The sequence below is a fragment of the Stegastes partitus genome, unplaced genomic scaffold, assembly GCF_000690725.1.
Source record: "Stegastes partitus isolate 25-593 unplaced genomic scaffold, Stegastes_partitus-1.0.2 Scaffold16, whole genome shotgun sequence".
Taxonomy (NCBI): Eukaryota; Metazoa; Chordata; class Actinopteri; family Pomacentridae; genus Stegastes; species Stegastes partitus.
Window position 1 is genome coordinate 1,651,603 of NW_007577747.1, and position 25,423 is coordinate 1,677,025.

At 41.7% G+C, this 25,423-nt stretch overlaps 3 protein-coding genes across 3 annotated transcripts in view; all 3 read left to right on the forward strand.

The window, feature by feature from the left end:
• Positions 1-1,037: 1,037 nt before the first annotated feature.
• srp72 (signal recognition particle 72) lies at positions 1,038-15,093 on the forward strand. The gene is made up of 19 exons (XM_008291198.1): positions 1,038-1,167; positions 2,279-2,399; positions 4,420-4,540; positions 5,000-5,143; positions 5,271-5,382; positions 5,485-5,516; positions 5,829-5,953; positions 6,177-6,234; positions 7,624-7,755; positions 7,873-8,001; positions 9,737-9,809; positions 10,055-10,119; positions 10,260-10,355; positions 10,573-10,676; positions 10,934-11,011; positions 11,386-11,523; positions 11,646-11,683; positions 12,420-12,579; positions 14,038-15,093. The coding sequence occupies exons 1-19, from the start codon at positions 1,068-1,070 to the stop codon at positions 14,216-14,218; spliced, it is 2,007 nt and encodes a 668-aa protein (XP_008289420.1). The 5' UTR covers positions 1,038-1,067; the 3' UTR covers positions 14,219-15,093.
• A 1,448-nt stretch (positions 15,094-16,541) lies between these two features.
• Positions 16,542-17,606, forward strand: LOC103364188 (snRNA-activating protein complex subunit 1-like). The gene has a single exon (XM_008291219.1). The coding sequence runs from the start codon at positions 16,542-16,544 to the stop codon at positions 17,604-17,606; it is 1,065 nt and encodes a 354-aa protein (XP_008289441.1).
• A 3,631-nt stretch (positions 17,607-21,237) lies between these two features.
• Positions 21,238-25,423, forward strand: part of LOC103364196 (ribonuclease inhibitor-like) — a 20,690-nt gene continuing 16,504 nt past the window's right edge. The window contains exon 1 of the mRNA XM_008291231.1: positions 21,238-21,407. Coding sequence (XP_008289453.1) covers positions 21,238-21,407 — 170 coding nt within the window. The remainder of the gene's footprint in view (positions 21,408-25,423) is intronic.

Sequence of the window (25,423 nt, forward strand, 5' to 3'; positions counted from 1 at the left end):
ATTTCAGACAGCGAGGAGCGAGAGACAATCTGCTAGGTGATGCTCTGGATGGACGTGTCTGTTTACGCAATTCTGTCCCCTGAAACATCCACTAACCGAGCCCCTCCGAGAGAGTGGGACAGCATTCCACAGGTAGCATTGAAAACCTCATTAACTCACAATGCACAATGTAACTGATGTAAACACACAGTTGTAATTTCTAGTCTGTGACCCCCCCACTCAATCTGCCTGTTATGATTTCCATCATCACTGTACTAAGTAGTTTAATGACGTCCATCCTTGTGATTCAGTGAATTTATTTGTATTTATTTAGCGCAATTCACAGCATGTGTCATCTCACAGTGCTTAACATAGTAAAGTGAGCCCTTACACAGTTTAAACAGAGAACCCAGCAATCCAAAGTTGCCTCCATCTGAGCAAGCGGTTGGGGAATCAGACAGAACCAGGCTCCGGTAATGACGCCATCTGCCTCGACTGGTTGGGGTGAGAGTGGGGATGGGGGATTTGAGGATAGCAGGGTGGGTTGGGGTGGGGGTAGCAGGATAGCAGATGGAGGGCAAGCAATTCAAATAGATCAATAAATATTTTGGAAGTCAGTCAAGACAGTGACTGCAGGTCAGAGAGGTGAAGCTCCACATCCAGAGACATCCGCAGAGAGAACAAGCACAGTGACAGTACATAGGGACGCTATATGAAAAAATAAACTAAACAAATATTCCCCTATGTTAAAATAAATGTATATGGCTTTATAAAATATTAATTGCTGCTTATATTGTTGTTCAGTATGGCTTTGTTGTTGTCTGTGTGTCCCGCAGCGGTTCTTCTTTCTCCGACTCTGTGCGTCGGCAGTGAAGGCATCATTTGGCTGCGACACAACTTAAATAAAAAAATTTTATAAAATATCCCAAATATGTCAAGTCTCCATATACACTTAAACCACACCGACGTTTATGACTCGGATGTATTTATTTGGCTGGTTATAGTTTTGAAATGAATTAATACGGTTGCCACTGACCCGGCGGTGAACTCCTTCTGCTTCCTGCGTCCCGAGCGTCCATTCAGCGAAGATGGCGAGCGGAGGAGTGTCGGTGGCTTCGCTGTGGACCGAAGTGAACCGCTGCGGGCAGAATGGAGACTACACCAGAGCCCTGAAAGCTCTCTCTAAACGTAGGTACTCCTGTCTGTCAGCGGTGGGTGTGAAAACAGGAGCGGAGCGGCGGAGAGACAGCGGACTGACGGTGTTTTTCTTCTGCTCCCAGTTAGCACGACCAGACGTTAGCATGCGGCTAAGCTAACCGCAGATATGCAGCTTGTAGGTCTAAAAAAACAACAGCGACGCTGCTCTCAGTGTCAAACTACTGCTCAATATGGCGTTTTTAAGAAGTGTAGCCAGCAACTCAGCTGTTGTCTGCGTCTGTTGTGTCTTAACAATAGACTATTTTGCCACAGAAGTGCGCCGTCGGTCTGTGATTACTGACGTGTCCCTAGCCTGACAGCTAGCTTATGGCTAGCTAAGTCGCTCTCCTGAAGACCCGAATAGTTTCAGTAAAAATCACTGGACTCCTCTTTTTGGTTTGTGAAGACAGTATCAGTATGTCCTACATATCGAAGAATTCTGTGCGATATCTATAATTTCAGCATATTGAAGTATCGTTAGCAATTTACATATAGAATTATCTGCACTATATGTTTCTAAATACAGCAGAACTCTGCAGTGTTAATGCTTCAGTGATTGTTTATAGGAACATGTCATATTGTAATGAATCATAGGGTGATAAGAGGGTGGGAGTTGATAAGTTTATGCTTCTTCCTGCTCCTTCTCGAACTCATGTTTGTACATTTTTCCCCCCTTGTTTTTAATTTTGTTTTTAATTTTACTTTTGTTCGAAATAAAATATTTCATTCATTCATTCATTCATTCATTCACTCACTCACTTCGCTGTGTAATATATTTCCCCTGTCACTATCGGTATATTGAGTATTATTAAGTTGTATTATGTACATTTCGTTGCCATTCTTACTCTGTACTGATGTCCTTGTGTTTTTGCTGTATCCCTTTTGCAGCTATAGCACTACCTATCTCACCTCTGTAGGCTCAATAAAGAATGATCTTATCTTAGTATAATGGCATGGGTTATTGAGAATCTACATCTTTCTTCGAAACCTTTATTCACTGTGTATGCTTCTCTTTCTTATCCTGTTTTTGATCATTAACTCAGCGTGTGGTCCAATTTTGTTAATCTGCATCACTGAGCGTTTTTCTCTTTTCCTCCCACAGTTTTGCACGAAAACAGGGACGACGTGACGGCCCTTCACTGTAAAGTAGTCTGCCTTGTTCAGAATGGGAGCTTCAAAGAGGCGCTGAATGTCATGAACACCCATTCTAAAGTGCTCGGCAGGTAAACAACACACTGTCGCTCACCTGTGCTCATCTTCAGTTGGAATAATTATATTATCTCCATTCATATCACACAGGTATAAAGTGCTTTAACGTAAAAACAATGGTGGGAGTCTGTCTGGCAGCCAACTACAGAACATTTGGTGTGCATTGCTCAGGGCTCAGACGTTACAGAGTTAGCGAAAGCATCTTTAGAAAGTACATAAACCTGATCGATTGAGAGGCAGCTGCATATTCTGAATGGTTCACCTGGGAGCAGCGGGCTGTGAAGGGGCAATATTACACAAAGTTTGAGCGAGACGACTATCGGCTAGGTAGTTGTGAGGTAGCATCAGGGTCAAATCGTTACTTGTTTGTAAAGCTGGGAGGCTAATTAGTTGTTAGAAGGACTTGAGGAAAGAAGTAAACGTCTTCATATCTTTACATCTCCAAGTTTATAAGCATCACAAAACACAATTGTGTTTTTTCGCCATATGGTTCTTATGTCAGTGCCTAAACTGACAGGTAACCAGTGAAGAGCAGCAGAGTTGTTGGGATAAGAAAAGATCAGCCTTTATTTATCTCACAGTGGAGAAATTCACATTGTTGACAGCAGCATTACACACAGAGACACACACATACCAGACAGAAAAATGTACATATAAGAAATAGTGCAAACAAACAAGAATAAAAGTACACACAAAAACAGAATAGTTGGTGGTGGCTTTTAAAAGTCTGGCAGCAGCAGATTATGATTTTGTTGCAGTCTCTGTATTATTTGCTCCCTGATATCAGAATAAAGAACGCTGCGGCAGTTGAGTCTGGAGGAGATGCATGATCGACCTTTTCCAGATCTGCAGGTGAAATTAATGACCTGATATTTGTTAAATATATCAGATGGAGAAAGTGGGACTGCACATCTACAGTCATGCATTTGAAAGTGACGCAGACATTACAGACCTCTGTTGTTAACATGATCGGACAAGGACATTGTTAATGCTGCTGGAGCTGAAGCTAGCAGGTGTGTTTATTTAAAAGTCTGAACTTCATGCAGGCCTTGACTTGAAAAATGTACAATTTTAATATTAACAGTTATGTGACTAAACAGTTTGTAGACTGGTGGAAATTTAATCTGCAAAATTGTGAAAATGAGTTATCATTCATAGCTACAATCTTTAGTTCTTTAGTCCAGACATTCTGATGAGTGAATAAGAATTTTAGTCTTTTTTGTCCTTCTTTTTTTTTTGTAATAAAAATGGCAAAGTATTTACTGATTCCAACCTCTCAAATGCAAGAATTTAATATTTTTGTTGTTGTTGTTCATGAATCGAATATTTTTGGGGATTTAGAAAGTCTGTTAAATAATAAAATTACAAGAATGAATAATAAATTAATTAAATATTTTTTGTTTCCAGCTTCTCGATTGTGTTGCTTTTTTTAAATGGCTGTTCATTGACAATCTTTAGATTTTGGACAGCTGGCTGAAACAAGATGTGATATTTTTACCTTTTTATAAACTAAATTTGTTGACAGTTCAAGTTTAGTTGTGGAGCTAAAGTCTTTTTCAAAAAGAATTCCCAGTTTTCCTGAGTGGTGAAGCAGCTCTCACACACAAACAGCTAATTAAGAGCTAAACCAAACAGCTCTGTGTTAAATTTGACTTTTCAAACAAACAAATCTGCGGTAAGGCCTTAACATTCTTACACTATCAACAGATTTTGAATTCTTGCAATGTTCGTATATTTAAATGTGTATATACAGCAGACAAGTGGTTAACTTTCATGGATCAGGAGCTGAATGTTCAGATTAGCTCTATCAGGAGGTAGCCAGTGGAGATGTTGGAGATTCATAATGACGTATCAGATTCAAGGCATGAACACATTAATTTCTGTGTAAAATCAATTTACTATAAACCACGCCATTTTGCACTTTTGCAACGTTCCTGTCTTGCTTTTCACTCTAAACTACTAAACTGCTGGCGAAGTGTCCTGTTTGTGATATTTTCTCCTTTTAAAATCTTCTTTATTCATCTTTTTCCACAGTGAGGTTGTGTTTGAGAAGGCATACTGCGAGTATCGGCTGAACAGGGTGGAAAGTTCTCTGAAGACCATTGAAGGTGCTCCTGAGCAGACAGACAAGCTGAAGGAGCTCTACGGTCAAGTGGTGAGTTTCACCAAATTTAGATCCTCCTGTCTTCTCTTTTTTTTTGTAGATTATAATGATTATTTGCTGTTTGGATGAGAGAAGTGAGTGTTATTGGCCACCTTCCTGTTACAGTTGTCCGCCAGAATTAGCATGTTGCTAATGTAAGCTCTTCTAAGGTGCAGATTATTGATATGTAGCGTCATATAATCTTAAACATCATGACTTGTGCAACCAGATTTCAAAATTATAGAGATGAAGTGCTGTAAGATGCTAGCAAATGACTAATATTTCTTTCTGCACAATCTGGAATATGGTGCCACTGTAACACCACATGATTGATCGTTGATACAGCCCTTAGCGTTGTTATTAGCTGTTAGCTTAATGTTTTGGCTTTTGTAGCAGTGTGCTCCCGACAGTTCTTGTTGTGAGAAGGTAAAGACGTCTGCTGAGCTGACCTGGCTGTTTTTCCCTCTCTAGTTATATAGACTAGAGCGCTACGATGAGTGCAAGTCCGTCTACACAGACCTGATCAGGAACTCCCAGGACGAGTACGAGGAGGAGAGGAAGACGAACCTGGCTGCTGTGGTGTCTGCAATGAGTCAGTGGGAGAAGGCTCCAATGGTACACAACTGTTCATATGCCTCTAAATGCAAAAGAGTAAACACTTCTTTACCTGGAGTCAGACCTGGTTTTGATTTGAGGTATTCCTGTTCATTTAAGATTGTGTGTTTTATTTTTTCCACCGCAGGAAGATCTGGGTCTCCCCGAGTCCACGTACGAGCTCTGTTATAACGCTGCCTGTGCTCTGATTGGCCAAGGACAGCTCACAGAGGCCCTCAATAAACTACGGCAAGCAGAGGGTCAGTCCGTTTACTTTCTGTCTCCCGTGTCAAGCTGCTGTTTGATCTGTTTTGTAAATGATTTAATGATGTTTGACACCAAGCGATTGTTTCCTTTGACAGAGCTTTGCAGAGTCTCACTGGCTGATGATTCGGTAAGTGTTTCTTTGCTCTTCGGATGCATTTTGTTTTTATTTTTAACATTTTCATCCATAAAACAGTAAAAGAAGCTTTAAAAGTTTTTGTGAATTGATTTTTGCTAAATATGAACTGTAGGATTTGACAAGCTTGTAAAAGGCTCTGATATTTATGGAAATCTTGTTAGTGATGCTTTTATTCAGAGTGCAGAAATATTCAGGATGTTTGAGTTTCGCTGTAACAAGTAATGGAAAAATATTGATCTTATAAGAAACTATAAATTAAACTGTTCATAACTTTCCCTTTCGTTGCTGGTGTGTCCCCGTCAGGATGTGACCGAGGAGGACATCGAGTCGGAGCTGGCTGTCATCCACTCACAGATGGCGTACATCATGCAGCTACAGGGTCGGACAGACGAGGCTCTGCAGCTCTACAACCAGGTCATCAAGCTCAAGTGAGTCAAGGCCGCGTCACATCACATTCAGTCGCGGCGCAGATGATGGAAATGTAGTCGCGGAGAGCATTGGACAAGATGGAGTGACATTTTTACGAGTGTAAATTTGCATTATGATGTTAAAAGAAATAAATCAGGAAGTTTTACAGGCGTCCAAATTTCAGCAATTCAGGTGTTGAATAGATGCTTTATAACCTGCTGTAACTGTGTGCTTGAAATTCAGGCCGTCTGATGTGGGGCTGCTGGCTGTGACCGCCAACAATATCATCACAATAAACAAGGTGGGTGGAGAGCTCGCCAACTTCAACCTTTAGTGACATCAGTAGCACTTAACTACTTGGGGACTCGTAGCATACGTTGACTTGAGCCAGATTGTTGTTGCAACTTTGCGGACTCGAGACTTGTTTGACTAACATGGATAAAGGACTTGACTTTGACCCGTGACTTCAGACTGGACTTGGACTTGTGACAGACGACTCGAAATGGTTTGAATGTTTTCTTTTTATTTATTTATTAAATATGTGTCTATCTGGAGATGCATTATTTTCTGATGATCAAGTTCTTTAAGTTTTCTAATACTTTCTGATATACACAAAATGTATGTTGTTGATTTGTAGCTAAGGGTTAGTTTGACAGCCTCTCAGTGCACAATTAATAATCAAAGGTAGTTTGGAAAGATTTTATTTGAATATGTGATATATTTCCACAACATTAACTATGAATTGATCATCCATCCATTATCTATGCACCGCTTAATCCTCACTAGGGTCATGGGGGACTGGAGTCTATCCCAGCTGACTTAGGGTGAAGGCAGGAGACACCCTGGACAGGTCACCAGTCTATCACAGGGCTACACTTAGAGACAGACAACCAAGCACACTCACATTCACACCTACAGACAATTTAGAATCACCAATTAACCTCAACATGTTTTTGGACTGTGTGGGAGGAAGCCAGAGAACCTGGAGAGAACATGCAAATTCCATGCAGAAAGATTCCGGTGCCCCCATCGGGACGCAAACCGGCAACCTCTTGTTGCGAGGCAACAGTGCTAACCAACTGCGCCACCCATGAATGAGCCCATGAATTGATCATCGTAAATCAAAAGTCATCCCAAACTCTTTATTTTTTCAAGAGACACTTGGAGTGCATCTTTTGTTGCTGTTAATTAGACTCACCACGAGTCCTCCTATGTGTGCCCATAGTCATGGTTGGATATGTGGATACTATTTATACCAGAATAATGAAATGATGTGACCCTCCTTCAACACTGATATAAATTATGTATATGTCTTTTCCCTCTTGAGACCTTGCAGCTGTTCGGCTATATTACAATCTCAAATTTGCAGCCTCTGTTGTGTTCCTTTAGGGAGCTTGGTATCGCTTGCCTCAAAACATCAAATATCAATCAATAAATCTCATAAGGTGAGCAGGCTGCCACGTTTTAAGTTGACTTTGAAAATGTAACTCCATGACAGCTCTCTCTTTAAATGTGGAAACTGGAGTAGATCATCATAATTTCATATGACTTGACTTGTGATTTCATTTGGCTGATATTCACCACAGTCACTTGGCACTTGCTTGTGACTTGAACACGTGCTGCTCAACAGTCAACCTGCTTTAACATCAGTCCAACTATGACCGTTAATGCTCTGTCTGTTGTCCCTCAGGACCAAAATGTGTTCGACTCAAAGAAAAAGGTGAAGCTGACGAGTGCTGAGGGCGTTGAATACAAGCTGGCCAAGAAGCAGCTGCAAGCCATCGACTTCAACAAAGCCCTGCTGGCCATGTACACGAACCAGGTGCGGTTGTAGCTTGAAACCATCTGTGACTCAGGAACAGGAAACTGTACAGGCTAGTTTTGGGTAATTTTACATTTTAATACTGATCACGGTTTGTCGTTGCTTTGCCGTCAACAGGCTGACCAGTGCAGGAAACTGTCGTCCAGTCTTCAGTCTCAGAACCCAGGTCACCCTCGGCCGGTCCTGATCCAGGTGGCTCAACTGTGCAGGGAGAAGCAGCACAGCAGGGCCATCGAGCTGCTCCAGGTATCAGTGACAGATGCTGCTGCTGGTTGTCAGGCGGAATCACATCATTCACCTTGTAGAAGTTCCAAGGATAAAATCATGCACCAACTTTTCTGATGTTTGGCAAAGTGTCATAATGGTGTTTTACCAGCTAAACTCTCACTAACTTCCCTCATTCAAAGTGGTAAAAGTACCGTATTTTCTGCACCATAAGGCACACCGAATTATAAGGCGCATGTTGAAACATACGGTCTACAAAAAAAAAAAGGCAACGTAAGCAAAACAGTAAATTTAGTTGAACTTTATTCTACTATTTAACAACACGCTCACATTATTTTTTTTTATCATTCTTCTGCCACAAATCCACCAAAGTCCTCATCCTCTGTGTCTGAATTGAACAGCTGGGCAATTTCGCCATCAAACATGCCAGGTTCCCTCTCATCATTGTCGGGGTCAGTCTCGTTGTCAGGTGGTTGTTCAGCAATGATGCCGGGTTTCGCAAAAGCTCGGATAACAGTTAAAGCAGATGCCTTAGCCCAAGCATCCACAATCTGCCTTAGTAAAGGTGTGTTCGCTGTCTGCCATCCATCGCTCCCATGCCACTCGCAGCCTCACTTTATCGCTGCCAGCGTACGTAGTGTACGTATTACGCCCCCGTGTCAGCGGAAAATGGTCCGACAGTCAGTCAGGCGGAGCGCTTACCAAAGTTGCACAGCATTTTGACAGATTTTGGAACTCAGTGCACACCTAAGGCGCACCGGATTATAAGGCGCAGGGCCGATTTTTGAGATAATTTAAGGCTCTTAGATGCGCCTTATAGTGCGGAAAATACGGTAATCATAGCAGCAGAATGAGCCCTGCAACTAAAACACTGTTATATACCGTACGGTCACTTTAATATTAGTGTGTGAGCAGCTTTGGTTCATTTGAAGGTGTTCTTTGTTTTACATTTTATTTTATTGGACTGCTTCAATTACATACAATTCTAGTTCAAATTAATTGAAAAAATTCAGAAAATAGTGAGAAATGTCCCTACAGTTGAACTTTTTTTTTTCATCCAACAGTTCAAACCTCAACATCATTACCACAAAAATAAATTAATGAAAAGGAAAAGCAGCTAATTTGTTACATTTGAAAAGCTGAGATCATGAAATGTTCTGCGTTGTTGATTGAAAGTTACCAACGATTATCAATCAGCTGACAGTTTATCAGCAGTTCTAGAAAATAACTCTACTATAAACTTTACCATAAACCAGTAAATATCTTTACTATAAACCATTTAAATTTCTTAAGTTCTGTACTTAATGACAATATCGAGGTACTTAACTGAGTATTTCTATTTTATGCAGCTTTATCCTTCCTCCACTACATTTACCTGATAGCTTCAGTTACTTTTAAGAGGAAGATTTTACACAACAGTTAATATAACTAATAAATATAATATAATATAAATATAAGGTTTCTAAAAACATGAATACATCCATTACATTTTGCTGCTAATACTTAAGCAGGACTTTTACTTGTGACAGAGTAACTTTACATTGCTGTATTGGTATTTTTATTCAAGTAAATGATTCAACAATCCCACCTGTGCTTTTGAGTCGACAAAAAAACATGTAGTGACATGAAAATAAAATACTCTAGTAAAGAACAATTACCCTAAAACTGTGCTTAAAACTGGCTGTAAAAGGATCTAGGTCTTGGTAAAAAGTTTCAGAATTATGTGCTGATTCACTTTTTTTTTTTCTTTTTCCAGCAATTCTCAGATCAAAATCCAGAGAGTGCATCTGGCATCAAACTGACAATGGCACAACTCTACTTAGTACAAGGTACAGACGTGTTTTATTGCATTCAGACAAACTTCTGCTCTCTGAGGACACGAGAGCAGTTAGCTGTTCCCTGCTTCCTATAATATACACATTGATCTTTATTTTAACAGTTTTTGGTGTCACATCACTGCTAAAATGTTCATAAACCTTAATTCTGAAGTTGTTTTGTTTTTTTTTAGCAATGTAATTTTAAAAATAGCTTCATGTTTTTAAAAAAAATGAATTTATTCTGCTTTGGCCTTTAGGTCATGTAACAAAAGCCTGTGATGTTCTACGGTCCATTGAAGAGTTCAAGCACAAGCCAGGGATGGTAAGACCAAAATGAAAACCATATTCTACACAACTGTTTCTGTCTGTACTGGAACAGCGTGTGTTAACGCAGCACCCTGGTGACTGTCTGATGAGCTTTTCTCTCAAACATCCATCTGAACTGTGTTGTTGACGCTTCAGGTCTCAGCTCTGGTAACGATGTACTCCCACGAAGAAGACATCGACAGCGCCATCGATATTTTCAAACAAGCTATCGAGCATTACCAGTCTGAACAGGTTCGTGTCCAGCATTTTGATAAATGATTTTCAGCTGTTATCTGAAGAAAATCATCATCAGCACATTAAAAACCTTGTAGAGGTACAATTTATAGCTGTTGTGTGGAGTTGCAATGGACCGTACAGCCGCACATAATATTTTCGCCTGAGAAGACAACAGACACATGAGCTAGTATCAGATATCTGAACATGTTGTCACCGTTTCTGTCCTCCACAGCCAGGGTCTGCTGCACACCTGGCTCTTGTACGAGAAGCTGCCAATTTCAAACTGAAGTACGGACGGAAAAAAGAAGCCATTAGTGATCTGGAGCAACTGTGGAAGTGAGTTACATCCCGTAAAAATAGAAACAGAGCTGCAGGTTATGCTTTTTGCAAACGCCATGTCAAGTAGATCCAATATTTATCAAGCTGTTTCAAACATTGGTCATTTTTTAAGGTACATCAGTTCAGTAAATTCACATTTATTCAGGACATCTGTGGACAACCTTTAACCTCTCTATTATCTGTGTTAGTTAGTATCATCATTTTTCTAGACTTTCTTCTGTACAGTGATTAAACTTTTATTTGTCTCGACACAGACAAAACACCAATGACGTCCACACACTGGCACAGCTCATCTCAGCCTACTCTCTGGTGGACACGGACAAAGCCAAATCGTATCCTTTGACCTGATTGAGTGTTTCAAGTGGAAGAGCTGAAACAGTGGAAGCTGATTTATTTATTTTTTTAACTTAACAAATGCCAAAAATTCTCTGGTTATACACACATAAATTAGGACGACCAGATAAAACAAAGAAGACAAAAATGCCACCTTGACCTTTTTTTCCCCAATTATTGCTCTTTTTCTTTTGACCAAATAACAAATATTAATCAGTAATGAAATTAAGTACATCCCTAGAAGACCCAAACTGAATTTCTTGTAGATTGGTATGAACTTTAGAAACATGCTACTAACTCCAAAAGTGAATGGGCAGTGCAAAAATCATTCGTTTGTAGAAGAAAGTGTTCCATCCTTAGCGCTAGTCCACAGCCTCAGCAAACACCTACCGTCTGCAGACACCATGTCCTTCAATGTGGACGTGGACGAGCTGGAGAACTCCCACGGGGCCACATACGTCAGGAAAAAAGCTGCTAAAGTTGTAGGAGAAAGCCTCCCCAAAGAGCAAGGGTAAACCCCTCCTCATACTGCCACTTTGGTGTTCACATTTACTTCCTTTTAATGATCAAAGTGGGAAGGGGGAACTTTGGTTGCTGCACATTCACCTTTTTGCTTCTCTGTTGTCTTTACAGCCAAGGCGAAATCAAGAAGAAGAAGAAGAAAAAGAAAGGTATGTCTGTGCTTAAAACAAATTTACTCCATCACATTTTTACTCATTATGGGCTCAAGTCCTGCACCTCCAATGGAAACAGCACAACCATGGCTAGAATTGGAGGAAACTCAAAAATGCCTTTTGTGCAGGATAAAGAACTTCTAATGCCACAAAAATCATGCAAAAAAAACAACATACACAACTATTTCCAAGCACTGACAGGTGTTACTAATAGTGGAAAACAGCATACTGTAGATATTTTACCACTGAGTGATATTGGTGAGATGCACACTTTTAAGCTTGAACAGCTTGTGGCTGTTTTTCCTGTCAGAACGGTATGTCTCACTGGATATGGAAGTGTACAAATCTGGTGATACTTTCCATTTGTACAGTTTCTGGTTTTGCTTTGCGGTGTTTTATTTTTAAGCATGCCTTTAAAACTAGCTGGCAGGTTTTTGTTCAGACTGTTAAAATGATCTAAAACAGTATTTGTTTCTGTAAATGTTTTTTTATTGACTTTAAAGACATTTAACTGTAAAGTCTGCCTTAGAAACGGATAATAAGTCACCTCCTACCTGATGGGTGGAACAATATTACCAGAACTTTGTGCCAGCTAGGAAAAAAAAAAACAATGTCTTTCAGATATAATACAAACCTTTATCCTTTGAGGAAAACTACTTGTTACTTGCTGTTAAACTTATTTCATGTTTGTAGTTATTGACCATACTAACAGTTCTGTTGATCTCCTTTTTAGGAAAACTGCCCAAGAACTACGACCCCAAAGCGACCCCCGACCTCGAGAGGTGGCTTCCCATGAGGGAGCGGTCCTACTACAGAGGCAAGAAGAAGGGCAAGAAGAAGGAGCAAATTGGAAAAGGCACACAGGGAGCAACCGCAGGAGCTTCCGCTGAGCTGTGAGTAAACGCCACAATCACATGCAAGTGCAAATAGAGCTGTCTGGGTGCCATTTCCTGTAATTGAAACCCAGTAATGACCTCCGCTAATAGAGGTAATGCCCCTGAGATTGCTCTGCTGTTTCCCTCCCAGTGAAGCTTCCAGATCACGAACAGCTTTCCTGTTGTTGCAGCCAAAATACAAGTTATTCTCACCTGAAGGAGAAGTTAGTCTGACAGAACTATCTGAACTGCTTTGACACTTGAAAGAGAGGAAGTGTTTCAGTAGTGAGTTCAAATGTCACTGTCTTGAAAATATCCCAAAAAATCACAAGAAAATTGTGTCCAAAGGCAAATTTATGTGTAGTAGCTATATTTCTAAAATCCCAAACCAGCTCAGAGCACTTCTGATAACTGATTACTGATTTATTCATTAACTAAACTTGCTTCATACACACAGGCTTTGAATGGAAGGTCATTAAGCGTCACAGAAGTCGTTGTCATGGTGGCTCATTGTTAGCTAAACACCCACAGAGAACTACTTCCAGGAATGCGCCCCCTAATCTGCCCTTTCAGTCTTTCTGTTTGTATTGTGTTGTAGATTGTGAGAACTGTGCGATTGTCTCCGAGTACCTCAAAACAACAACAAAGAGCAGTCACTGGATGTAACGCCTCTATTGAGGCTGTTTGTTATGGAGGGCCTCCTTAATTGAATTGAATTGTGGCTCAACAGAAATATAAATAAAACAAGCAAACAAGCATGATGGGACCCGTAAACTAATATTTTGTGGAACAACCCTTTGAGCCAATCACTGCCATCAGGTGTTTTCTGTAACTCTCAGTCAGACTTCTGCACCTGTTGACAGGTGTTTAGATTTTGGTCCACTGCTCATCAGCAAAGGGCTCTAATGTGTCAGGGACAGTTTGGGTTTTTTAAAATTATTCTCTCAACCACAATTCAAAAGCAATGTCTTATTTCATTAAATTATAATTTAGCAAATTTGTATTAATTATTACTTTTTTTCAGTTTCTAGTTATTTGAGTGACTACTGTGAATTTTTCCTTTTCTTTAATGGAACGGTATGAATACGTTTGAGGACGACTGCATTAGGTTCACTAGACACCACTTTCTAGATGCTTTTAATGCAGTCCTGAGATCCCTCCAGAGTCAGTTTCACAACCATTCACACCAGTCATGGGAGTCCTTAACAGTCCGTGAGTCATGTGAAAAGCCCAAAAGGATAAAGGAGAACATCCAGTTGCTTTCTACTCCAGATCTTAGGATTTGCATTAAACCTCTGAAGAGACAGAGACCACTTCTTCTCAATGCAGCTGTTTTTGTAAGATTGTTGTGTTCACATCTGTACAAACTGTAAAAGTGGGAAAACAAACCAGAGCCTCATTCAGCCAGACTCAACAGGTTTGAAAACATCCACAGGAAACCAACCTTTATCTGAGTTTCGCACTTTCTCTCTTCAGGGACGCCAGTAAGACCGCCAGTAGCCCCCCTACCTCCCCGAGACCAGGCTCTGCGTCCGGCTCGTCGGCGGCCCCGGCCAGCGGCGTGGTGCCGCCACGGCAGCAGAAACCTGCAGCCTCGGGGGCCACCCGCAAGAAGGCACCACAGAAGAAGAAGAAGGGCGGCAAAGGAGGCTGGTAGTTGGAAGGAAACAACATGTGAGGGAGAGTGGCTGAGAAAGCTTTTTGTTTCAGGTTCGGTTTTATTTTGTCTTCTCTGTTCGGGTCATTTTGCAAACACGTGAAACCAAAATCTGCCCTTCGCTCTTCTACGCCATTAATTTGTGATATTTTATGAAGTGCAGCAGAGAGAATATTTAAAGGACAGTTCCACCTAAATATGAGAACTTACTCTGCAGAAACAGTTTTTGCTTTTACAGAACTTTGATGTATTGAGGTCACAATAAAATGAACAAAAATACTACAGATACAACTCATGAACACTTTTCCTTAAGTTTGCAGTGAATGGAGTTCATGGGAGCATTTTTCTGCCACTATGAGACAGTTTCACTGTATTTTACACCGTCTGGATCTGTAGAAGCATATGTCTACAATACATATATAATTTCAAATGACTTTGGTTCCGTGTTTGAAATAAGTTCTTCACTAATGTGGCTTCTGACGTTTTGATCACTGTGTTTAAATCCAGTGTCGTCTCATTACTGCATTTTTACAATATTAATGAATTACTTTAAAAAAAAAAAATCTATAGTCAGGATTGCTTAAAAAAACTTTTGCAGAGTAACATGAAGTTTCTAATTTTGGGGGAATTGTCCTTCATATTTCTAGAGTCTGAATATTCATATGTCAAACTCCGGCTTTCTGTGTCACGTTTCTTTAATATGTCCCTTTATTTTCAATCAGCTACAGTGAAGTAAGAGATATTTATTTTTGAATCCCTGTGTTTAATTCCAGCAAAAGAGTTTTAATTCTGTCAGATGCATGTTTTAGAAAGACACTATTTTGGCCAAACAGGAGTCCCATTTTGTTAAGTCTTAATAAACCTCTGAACAGCGACATGCCTCATGTGTTTTTTGGTAACAGTTTCACTAAAATTGATTTTTAAATTGAAATTGAAATGTTGCACCTGTTCAATGCAGATTATATGCAGGTCTCCGAGTCTTAGGAGGCGCTGAATGCGCTCAAGTGTCCTTTGACAAGATATTAAAGGTTTTTTTCTTATTTCCCAAAGTCTCAAGCAGCTGTTTTGTCTGTTTTTTCGTTTTAATTTTGTCTGTTAATATGTCCAAAATTGGCGTTTGCCACCATATGTGTCACAAAATAATTTTTCAGCGTATATGTTTAAACAGCAGCTGATTGTATAACATTCTGCTGCCAAATGCTTTTAATTTTATACAGTGGAAGAGTAAACTGCTAATTATGACAACTCAAAACATTCAATTTGTTTAAACCAGCAGTAAATGCGATTAACATTTATTTGGGCTGTACTGTGTTACCATCATATATTTTACACTTTTATTTATGATGACTATGAAACAAATATTACATTTTTGTTTATGTGGCTGATACTTTATCATCTCTGAGCCATATTTAAAAGCAGGCCATTATAGAAAATGTGTTTAAAATGGTGCCAAAATAAATGACAAAATTCTGTGTAAGACTGTTTTTATGTTTATTTACATTTTTCAGAAGTTCAGAACTGATGAAGCCTCTTGGACGAGAGGTGAAACGTCTTCAAGAAACTCAAGCAAGTCCAGTTGCTACGACTAAACTATGAGAATAACCATGACCTGGATGACTGAGAATCTTCCCAGACCACTGAGCCACTAAAGACCCTAACGAACCCCACTGAGGCAGGGGGAGTACTGATGACTCGCATAATGAGGGGGAGGAGATTCTGAGATTCATCCAGGTCATGGTTATTCTCGTAGTTTAGTCGTAGCAACTGGACTTGCTTGAGTTTCTTGAAGACGTTTCACCTCTCGTCCAAGAGGCTTCATCAGTTTGTAAGTAATGTAATTTGTAAGGTCTTTGTTAAGCGCTACGTGATGACATATGTTGTAAACTGCGCTATACAAATAAAATTGAATTGATTCAGTTCTGAACTGATGAAGCCTCTTGGATGAGAGGTGAAACATCTTCAAGAAACTCAAGCAAGTCCAGTCGCTACGAATAAACTATGAGAATGATACAAATGATGCACTACAGACTGACTGTTTGTTTAGTTGGCTAGTTTCTCTCATTACTTTGTCATTAGAACATCTACATTTTTTTTCTTTATAACCTTCTCAGCCATCCTAATGCCCCCCTGGCACCTCTCTGTGGCCCTCTAGTGGACCGTGTCCCACCTGTTGAGAACCATCGCTTCAATGAGCCTAATTGGTTGAATTGGTTAGTAGTTACTTCATCCTGCCGCTTGTGGGCGCTGTTGTTCGGTCATCTGTCCACTGTGACACACACCTGGAGGGAGCAGCGGTCTTTCTGCCGGAGCTTCAGCAGACACGATGCCTCGTGTGCCTCGCATCTACTCGGATGTCTTCGACGAGCTCCTGACTGAGGACGTGGAGGAGCTGCTGGGCCGCTTCCAGCACTCAGGCTCCATCAGGTACAAGGTGTTTGCAGGCATCTGGAGGCACATGTGCTTCTCGGACGTGTTCAGAGGCATGCCCGGCCTGGCGGAGCTCAAGAGGTTCTGCAGGGTAACTCTGGCCACCGCCGTCAAGTACTTCCTGCCCCCGTTCAGCTACCAGATCAGGGTGGGGGGCCTGTACCTCATGTTCGCTTTCTACCACACGCAGCTCTGCAGCCCTCCTGTCAGGATCAGGCTGGCTCTGAAGGACTGGGCTTGTGTTCAGAAGTTCCTCGAAGACTCTGCAGACTGCGGCCACCACGACGTGGTTTATGTCTACCAGAAGCTCGCCGCGGCCAAAGCCTTCCACTTCACCGCCATGCCGCACGTCCTCACCTTCCAGAAGCAGCGCACAGCCAAGACAGGCGCAGTGTGTGCGGAGTTTCTGGGCAGAGCGACCGCAGTGCGTGAGCTCATGTGCGCAGACATCCTGGAGGAGCTGAGCCACGTCCAGAGCAACTACGAGCAGCTGAAGGAGGCCTGCCCGGAGGTGAGAGGTCAGGCGGCCATGACGCACCGGGACTTGGCCTCCCGCCTCAAAGGCTGCATGTCGGAGTTCATCAGCTGGCAGCAGAAGAGCTTCTCCTCTCAGGACAGCAAGGACGAGAAGGCAGGAGATGGAGAGAAGGAGTCCAGCAGCAGCAGAGCCAGACTGCTGTCCTCCATCAAGCACAAGAGCTACAGCAGCTTCCAGGAGGCGCCCAGGTCCCGGAGGCACCGGCAGGCGGAGACGGTGGAGTCGTCCGACCCCGGGGCGGAGCAGCCGCAGGAGCCCGCCACCGTGCACAAGAAGAAGCCTCCGTCTCTGCGGGCCCGGACCACCCAGAGCCTGGGGGAGAGCCGGGGGGACAGCAGGCTGCATGCCTGGCTGCTGAGCGCCCCGGAGCAGCCGAGGCCCCCGGTGAGGAGGAGCAGCCAGGCCGCGCCCTGCAGAGCCTGAGGAGGACTGCTCTCCTCTGTTCCCATAGACAGACACCTTAGTTTACCTTGTTCATCATAATCTGCCCAGTTTCTGTGTTATCTGGGATCTTTTTTTTTCATAAATTTGTCAATAAATTGTTCTGAATTTCTGGCCCCTTGTCCCAAAATGTCTTCTTTTTTATATATTAAGTTTGAGGACAAGTTTTCAAAGTCCAACCAGTTGGTGTTTTTCCTTCTCAAGTCAGCAAATTATTCAGAAACATCAGATGGCTGTACTATGAAGCCAGATTAGTGGGTTAGGGAGGTGGGTTGGGCTTAAAGTCAGAGTTCTCAGTTTCACCAAGGTGTCTCTCTTTTTACCTGCTAGATCTCCATGGTAACTGATGCTGTGGAGCTAGATCTCCATGGTAACTGATGCTGTGGAGCTAACCTGGTCTGGAGCAGGTTACAGTCAGAGTTTCGGGTTTAAATCAGCTGAAAGAGCGTCTCTCTTTAACCAGATCGTTTCCTGACTATTATTTACGAGCGATGCAGATTCTCAGCTGAGGGAATGTGTTTTATCTGCTAACATGTTGAGATGTGTGTTACTAATATCACTGAATGAAGCCATGTAGTTAGAACATCGCACACTGTAGACGGAGCGCTCCTCACAGGCAGCACTTGGCTGCTGATGCCAGTTTAGGTTGGTGGTCACAGTTCTGCCACCATCGACGGCGGCGATTATATATCATATACCACCACAACCACCGAATATTGAAAAATCTGGATGTTCAGGTCCAGCCCTACTGTAAATCTGACGTTGCCATGGGAACCTGACACCCTAAGTAGGCGATGCAGAAATCACATAAATATATATTTTATGTTTGGCTCTGATTTGCTGTCAAGTCCGTTTGCACTGCTGGTACTGTGGCTGATAAAACACAGATGAGAAAATGGATTATTCTGCTGGTATTCATTACTGAGAATGTTCAATCAATAACATTAGTTTCAGTTTGATTTGGCCAAAAATTAAAGTGATTTTCTGCATTATGGGACCGTGTCAAACTATGATCTCTGCGGGAGACTCTGACCGAGCTGGGCGGCTCCTTCAGTCCTTCCTTCCTGCTGCCGTCAGACTTTACAACCACAACTGCTCCCGATAGACGTCACACCGAGCAATGCTTCTTTTTGATGCAATATCAACACATTCATAGCTGTGAATTATGAATAGTCTGTACATCTAAAAACCCTGTGCAACATCCATTTTCTACATAAACTACAATATGTGCAAAATTGTTTTTCTATGTACAGACAAATCTGTGCAGTGTAGAAAAAAAAAGTCTGTGCAACACCAACACTTGTCTCAGTATTTCTATTCATGAAAGAATCTGTGCCATTCCACTGATACTTGCAATGATGTTATTTCTAGAAATGTACATATTTTGGTCTATTTTTATTTGTACAATTCTAATATGTTATTTATTTGAGGTTCATTTTGCTCTTTGATCAGATCAAGCATTTGTGGAGGGGAAAAAAAACCTCCGGTTGGGGTGAGGAGGGTGAAGAGGAGGGAGAGAACATGAAGACTTTGGAGGTGGCTGAGGCCAACCAGCAGGTCAGAAACGTGGAGCTCCAGATCCAGAGATACCTTCACAGAGGATTAAACACAGAGTTAGTGACATACAACGGTGCCATCTAATTGTATGGAGAGAGAAAGAGGAGAGAAGAGGAGAGGTGCTCATCGAAACTCTGAGTAAGAGGCAGGTGGATGATAAACAGCTAACAGAACTTACAAACATTGCAAAGGTTAACGGCACAAACACGCTCAGAAATGGTGCATTTTACTGTTTAAAGGCGTCGTTTCATTTGGAGTAAAAACAAAGATATCAGGATGTCGTAGAGGTTGTCTGAAATGAGACCTGAGCTGTTCGACACACATGATCTGGAGCCGTCACGCTGCAACACCACACAATGTTTTCTTCATGACTTTATCTGTCAGTGCAATGAATTCTGGGGAGTTACCGTCGGTGATATCTGGAGCTGCTCTTCATTTTCTTCCTCTTCCTGGCTGCTTTCTTCTGTCGTCGATCATCCCGGGGCTCCTCAAATGGTTTCTTTGTCTCCTTGGATTCTGAAGTCAAGAAAAGAATCACAGAAACGTGTGTGAGACTCACATCCAGCAGCAGGATGTAAAAATACACGATCACAAGGCACGCTGTGTCTCTACTGGTACCAACCTGCTGCTTCTCTCTGTGTGGACTTCATGTTCTCTCTGGGACTGTATCGGTTCTCTCTGGATGCTCCGACTTCCTCCTGCCGTCCAGACACATACATGGAAGGTTAACTGCTGATTCTAAACTGACCATGGATGATGCCCTTTGTTAAAGAGCACAGCGCACACAAAATAAGAACGCACAGAAGAATTAGAACTCTTTGTCTCACCTTTTGTGTCACTATAATGAGCTTCCCCTCTTCCATGATCTGGAATCACATCATGGTGTCTTGTGTTGATCTGATCTTTAAGGTCGCTGTGAGTCTTGGAGAGAGAGCTCTAAAGAGAACAGAAACACAGAAAACTTTTATTAACTCAAAGATAAAGAATTACATTTGAGCCATATAACTGGATGTGATCATATTAGCGTGGAGTATCTAATCAGCCAGTTGATTTCATGGACTCACTGTGTTAGCTGAATGGTCTCACATCACATGCACTGGTGCTGGATCTGTTTCCATCATCTTCTTCTTCTTCACCTATTTAAAAAAAAACAACAAATGTACAGATACATTTGTCAATTGATTCTGATGTAAATAACTACATTTTGTCAGACAGCGATGCACTCTGTACTAAATCCTTGTGTAAGCATGCTGTGTCTGTAGCACATTTCAATTACCAGTGCATCCCGGTCCAAATGAGTTGTTCTTTTGCCTCATCGCAGGCTGGTCGTCACCTCTGGGTTCATCTCTGGTGGGGCTCACTCCGTCAGCTTCATGCAGCTGCTGGAACTCGTCTTTTTTCATCTTTTGGGGACCTCTTGTCATCCTTTTCTTCGTCTTGGGTCCAGGAGTCATCAGTCGGTGCTGCAAGAAAACAGAAAGACAAACGCAGCAGAATCTGATACAGAATTTCTCCCCTCCTATTGGAGATGATCAGAAATATAAAATCACAACTTACAACTCACCTTTTCACGTGGCAGCGTCTCCAGGGATCCTTACTTACCTTGTTTTCCAGGAGACGTCCCTCTGGCAGCGAGACCATTACCCTAATACAATATCAATCTACATTTTACATTTAACACCCTGATTTAACCCCAGTGTGACTCCCCTGAACTCTGGTTCTTGTCCATGTGGACTCCACTGTGGGTCCAGGGTGGGATGCATGCACACACATTACTCCTCCACCACGTACTGTCTGCATCCTTTTCACCTCCTGACAGAGCGGAGCGTCACTGTGAGGGCGTATCCCCCCCAGATCCCCCCACACCTCTGACAGGCACCCTGACCCGAGTCACACTGACAAGAACAGAGCTCAGGGGAGTCACACCAAAATAAATAAAATGAAATTAACTGAAATCTATGCCTAGCAAAACTTCTTACCTGGAGGTTGGCCCCTAGCGGGCCCAGCACCTCTCTTACCTTGGGGGCGTCCACGTTGCCCCTGAAACTTCTTCAGGATGGCCCGGATGTTCCTCACCCACTTTGGAACCGGACCCACTGCAGGGGCCCGAGAAGCCAAAGTGGGCAAAGGAGGCTCCTGTGAAGACAAACTAACAGGCTGGTTAGTAGCACAGGAGCACAGTGAGGAGCCCCTGCAGGTGTGTCAGGAGGCTCCTCATGAGGAACAGTGAGGGGAGAACCCATAGGGGGGGCAGGAGCACAGGAGGAGTGAGAGGAAGGGCCACAGGAGTGAGAGGGGGAACAAGAGGAGGGAACGCATGGAAGCCCGAGAAGCCAAAGTCTGTTTCCATCCTTTGACAACTTAGTCGTCCACTGTCCAGAAGAGGAGGAGGGAGAGGGGGAGGTGGAGGAGGAGGAGGAGGAAGAGGAGGAAGGAGAGACTGGTGGCAGCCGCCGAAGGAAGATTTTGTTGTCATCCTCCGAGATCCTGCAACTTCAGCGTCCAGACTCAGGTGCCAGACGAGGCTCCTGAGGAGGACGACAGAGGAGAGAGGAGGGCAGGGAGAGGAGTGAGCAGGGAGATGGAGGTGCAAGATCAAGAGGAGCGAGGAATGAAGGGGGGAGCGAGGGGAGGAGGAAGAAGAGCTAGACAGAGAAAAGCAGGAAGGGAAGAAGGGAGCAGCGAGAGGGGAGAGCCTGGAGGGTGTGTGTGTGTGTGTGTGTGTGTGTGTGTGTGTGTGTGTGTGTGGTACCGAGGAGCTGCTGTCCGACGTCCTCTGAAAACACAAACAAAGCAACATTTCAACGTGTGCGACGTCGACAAAGTGTCCAACGTGTTGTCGCACATCACAACACGCATTCAGTCCCTGGTTGTGTTACAGGCTGCAAAGTGACTGTTTTACACTGAGAGGAGCAGCTTCAGTGTTTCAGCTCTGAGATCAGTCCAGAATGAAAACTGCAGAACTTAAATCCTCAGTTTGTTTGACTTTAGTCAGCAGGGATGCACACACACACACACACACACACACACACACACAGACACACACACAGCTGTGCAACATCAAGCAACGTTCATGTATGTTGCTGGTTTTACTTCTCCCTCATATCATTTCTGTTGCACTTCTTTTAGCATAAAATGACATTTATTGTTACATTAAAATGTAAACACAACTATAAAAGACAAAAGTCAAAATCTGGCAACATGGGTGATGGAAAAAAACAGGTTAAAGATATATATGGAATACTGTATTGTTCAAGTGAAAGTAGCAGCAAATATCTGTAAACAATCTATATTATCATCACAATAATTATTACTATCATGATCTTTAATATGATTAAAATTTGTGTGAAACAACAATTGTTATTTGTAAAAAATACCATCTTGTGATTTGGGCATTAGTTAATTTTTTTCTATTTCTTTTTACACTTGACATGTAAATTAAAACAGATTTTTAAAAAAATAATAAAATTCTGTAATTTAACTAAACAGGACAAATCTGTAAAACAGAAAACCATTTTAAATCCCTAATGTACGTATAGATAATGGATAGATGGATATTATTTACAGTTGTTGAAAACTTTTTATAGTCAACAACAGTTAGAATCTGTAATTCAACAAAAGAGAGAGTCTTTAAAACAGTAAACTGGTCAGAAAGTTACAGCTATAAACGGATTCCACCTCAAACAGTGAATCCTAAAGTAGAAGTCCAGATTCAGACACACTCACATTCAGCAGTGATGCATCGACACGGCTCCACGTGTGAAAACAAATCATTGTTCTGCTCTCACCACAGTCAATCAACCACATCAGCCGCATAACATCGTATTAAAATGAAGTTTAAATGAGAACGTTTGAAAACAGGATCTTATGGTGCCACGTTCTCCATTAACACCTATGAAACAAAATAAACCAAAAGTCATCCATGTTAGATGTCACATTACCCTTGAAAGTACAAAGTCTGTTTTGTTGTTAACTTACCAGGTAAATCAGCTGAGGTTATTTAGCAGGAACAGGGACAGAAGGTCCAGTGGGTGGAGGAGAGAGACAGAGCTCTTTAGAAGATCCAAGACACAACAACAACAAATGTCAGCCATGTTGGATGTCATATGAGACATTAAATATGGAAACTCTTACTCCAGTGTGTTTTTCCTTGCAAATGTAGTCACATGATGTGCATTTATCTAAAAACAAGTTTCTTGTCATGTGATTATGTACTACAGTAAATCTTAATGACACAATTTGATTGGACATGACATGTATACAGGGACAGTCCTCACCTGATGCTTGAGTCTCAGCTCAGTCTGAAGTGGACTTTCCCTGCTTTTCATTGCCTCCAAAATACTTTAACAGCGCTCCTGGTGAAGTTTCATATAAATTCTGAGCATACTAACATGGGCTACAAGGTGGCGCAGTTGGTTAGCACTGTTGCCTCGCAGGAAGAAGGTTGCCGGTTCGCGTCCCGGTGGGGGCACTGGAATCTTTCTGTGTGGAGTTTGCATGTTCTCCCCGTGCAGCGTGGGTTCTCTCCGGGTTCTCCGGCTTCCTCCCACAAGGTACAAAAACATATTGAGGTTAATTGGTGATTCTAAATTGTCTGTAGGTGTGAATGTGAGTGTGCTTGGTTGTCTGTCTCTAAGTGTAGCCCTGTGATAGACTGGTGACCTGTCCAGGGTGTCCCCTGTCTTCACCCTGAGTCGGCTGGGATAGACTCCAGCCCCCCACGACCCTAGTGAGGATTAAGCGGTGTATAGATAATGGATGGATGGATGGATGGCATACTAACATAGAAAGACTGTTCATTTTACCCACATAAATGACTATGCTCTGGTAGTTTGTGAAGGACCGGACACACCCAACACACAAACTTTGTCGAACTTTTTTTTTGTCTGAACTTTTACTAATTGCTGCACTGTTTGCTCAGATTGCACAGGTTTATATTGCACTACCCTGTTCCCATATTTTTATTATTTTATTTCTATCTTTTTCTGCACTGTATTCTTTGCACTATATGTCCGATGTTTACATCGTCCCAGCCTTAACCCGGGCTCTCCGCATGTAGCTCTGCATTGGGCTTGTTAATGTTCATTGTGGTTACTGCATGTAGCACCTTAGCTCTGGATGTGGGAAACGCTGTCTCATTTCACTGTGTACTGTACAGCTGTATGTGGGTGAAATGACAATAAAGCCTTTTTGAACCTTTGAACCTATAATGTCCCTAAAACATTTACATCTTTACATTCTACAATAAAATCTATTTTCATAAAACATCTTTATATACAGTCTGAAATCTTCCTAAAACATTTACATAAAACATCTTTCTGTACGCTCTACAATGAAGCATCTTTCTACAAAACATCTGAATATACAGTCTATAATGTTCCTAAAACATTTACTTGTAAACATCTTTATATAAAACACCTTAATGTCTACAATGTTCCTAAAACATTTACTTGTAAACATCTTTATATACAGTCTACAATAAAACATCTTTATATAAAACACCTTAATGTCTACAATGTTCCTAAAACATTTACTTGTAAACATCTCGATATACAGTCTACAAAGTTCCATGGCAGATAAACATCTATGAATTATTCATTTATTGACGTACAGTACCAGTCAAATGTTTAGACACACCTTCTCATTCAATGGTTTTTATTTATTTTAATTATAATCCTGAAGAAACGCTCTCTCTCATCTTGCCTGTACTACTGTGTATGTACAGCAAAAGTATGAAAGAACACACACTGAATTATGTTTTTTTTTGTTTTTTTTAAGTGTTTTTAGAACATAGTGATGGTGTTAAAACTGTTCAACAAACCAGTGTGTGTTTTATATTTTAGATTCTTTAAAGTAACCCCCTTTTGCTCTGATGACAGCTCTGCACAGTCTTGCATTCTCTGAATCAGCATTAAGAGGAATGTACTACAGCAGCTTACTTGTCAACTGCTGCCAGCTAGTTACTCATTTTACGGTATTCTTTTCACAGTGTAGTGAAGTTAGACTTCCCATGATGCACTGAGCACCTCTGCACACGTTTAGTACATGTCACTAACTTTCTGTCTTCTCTGTCTTGTAAAAAGTAATGTTGTAACCTTTATTTAAAAGGGAAAAAATGTGTTCTAAGGATTGAATTTATTTATTTATTTTACAGATTCACTGATTACAGGAATCGAACAAAATAACAAAAAAAATAAAGTGATAATTAACATGTTGACAGGTTAAAACTGTACATAATGTAT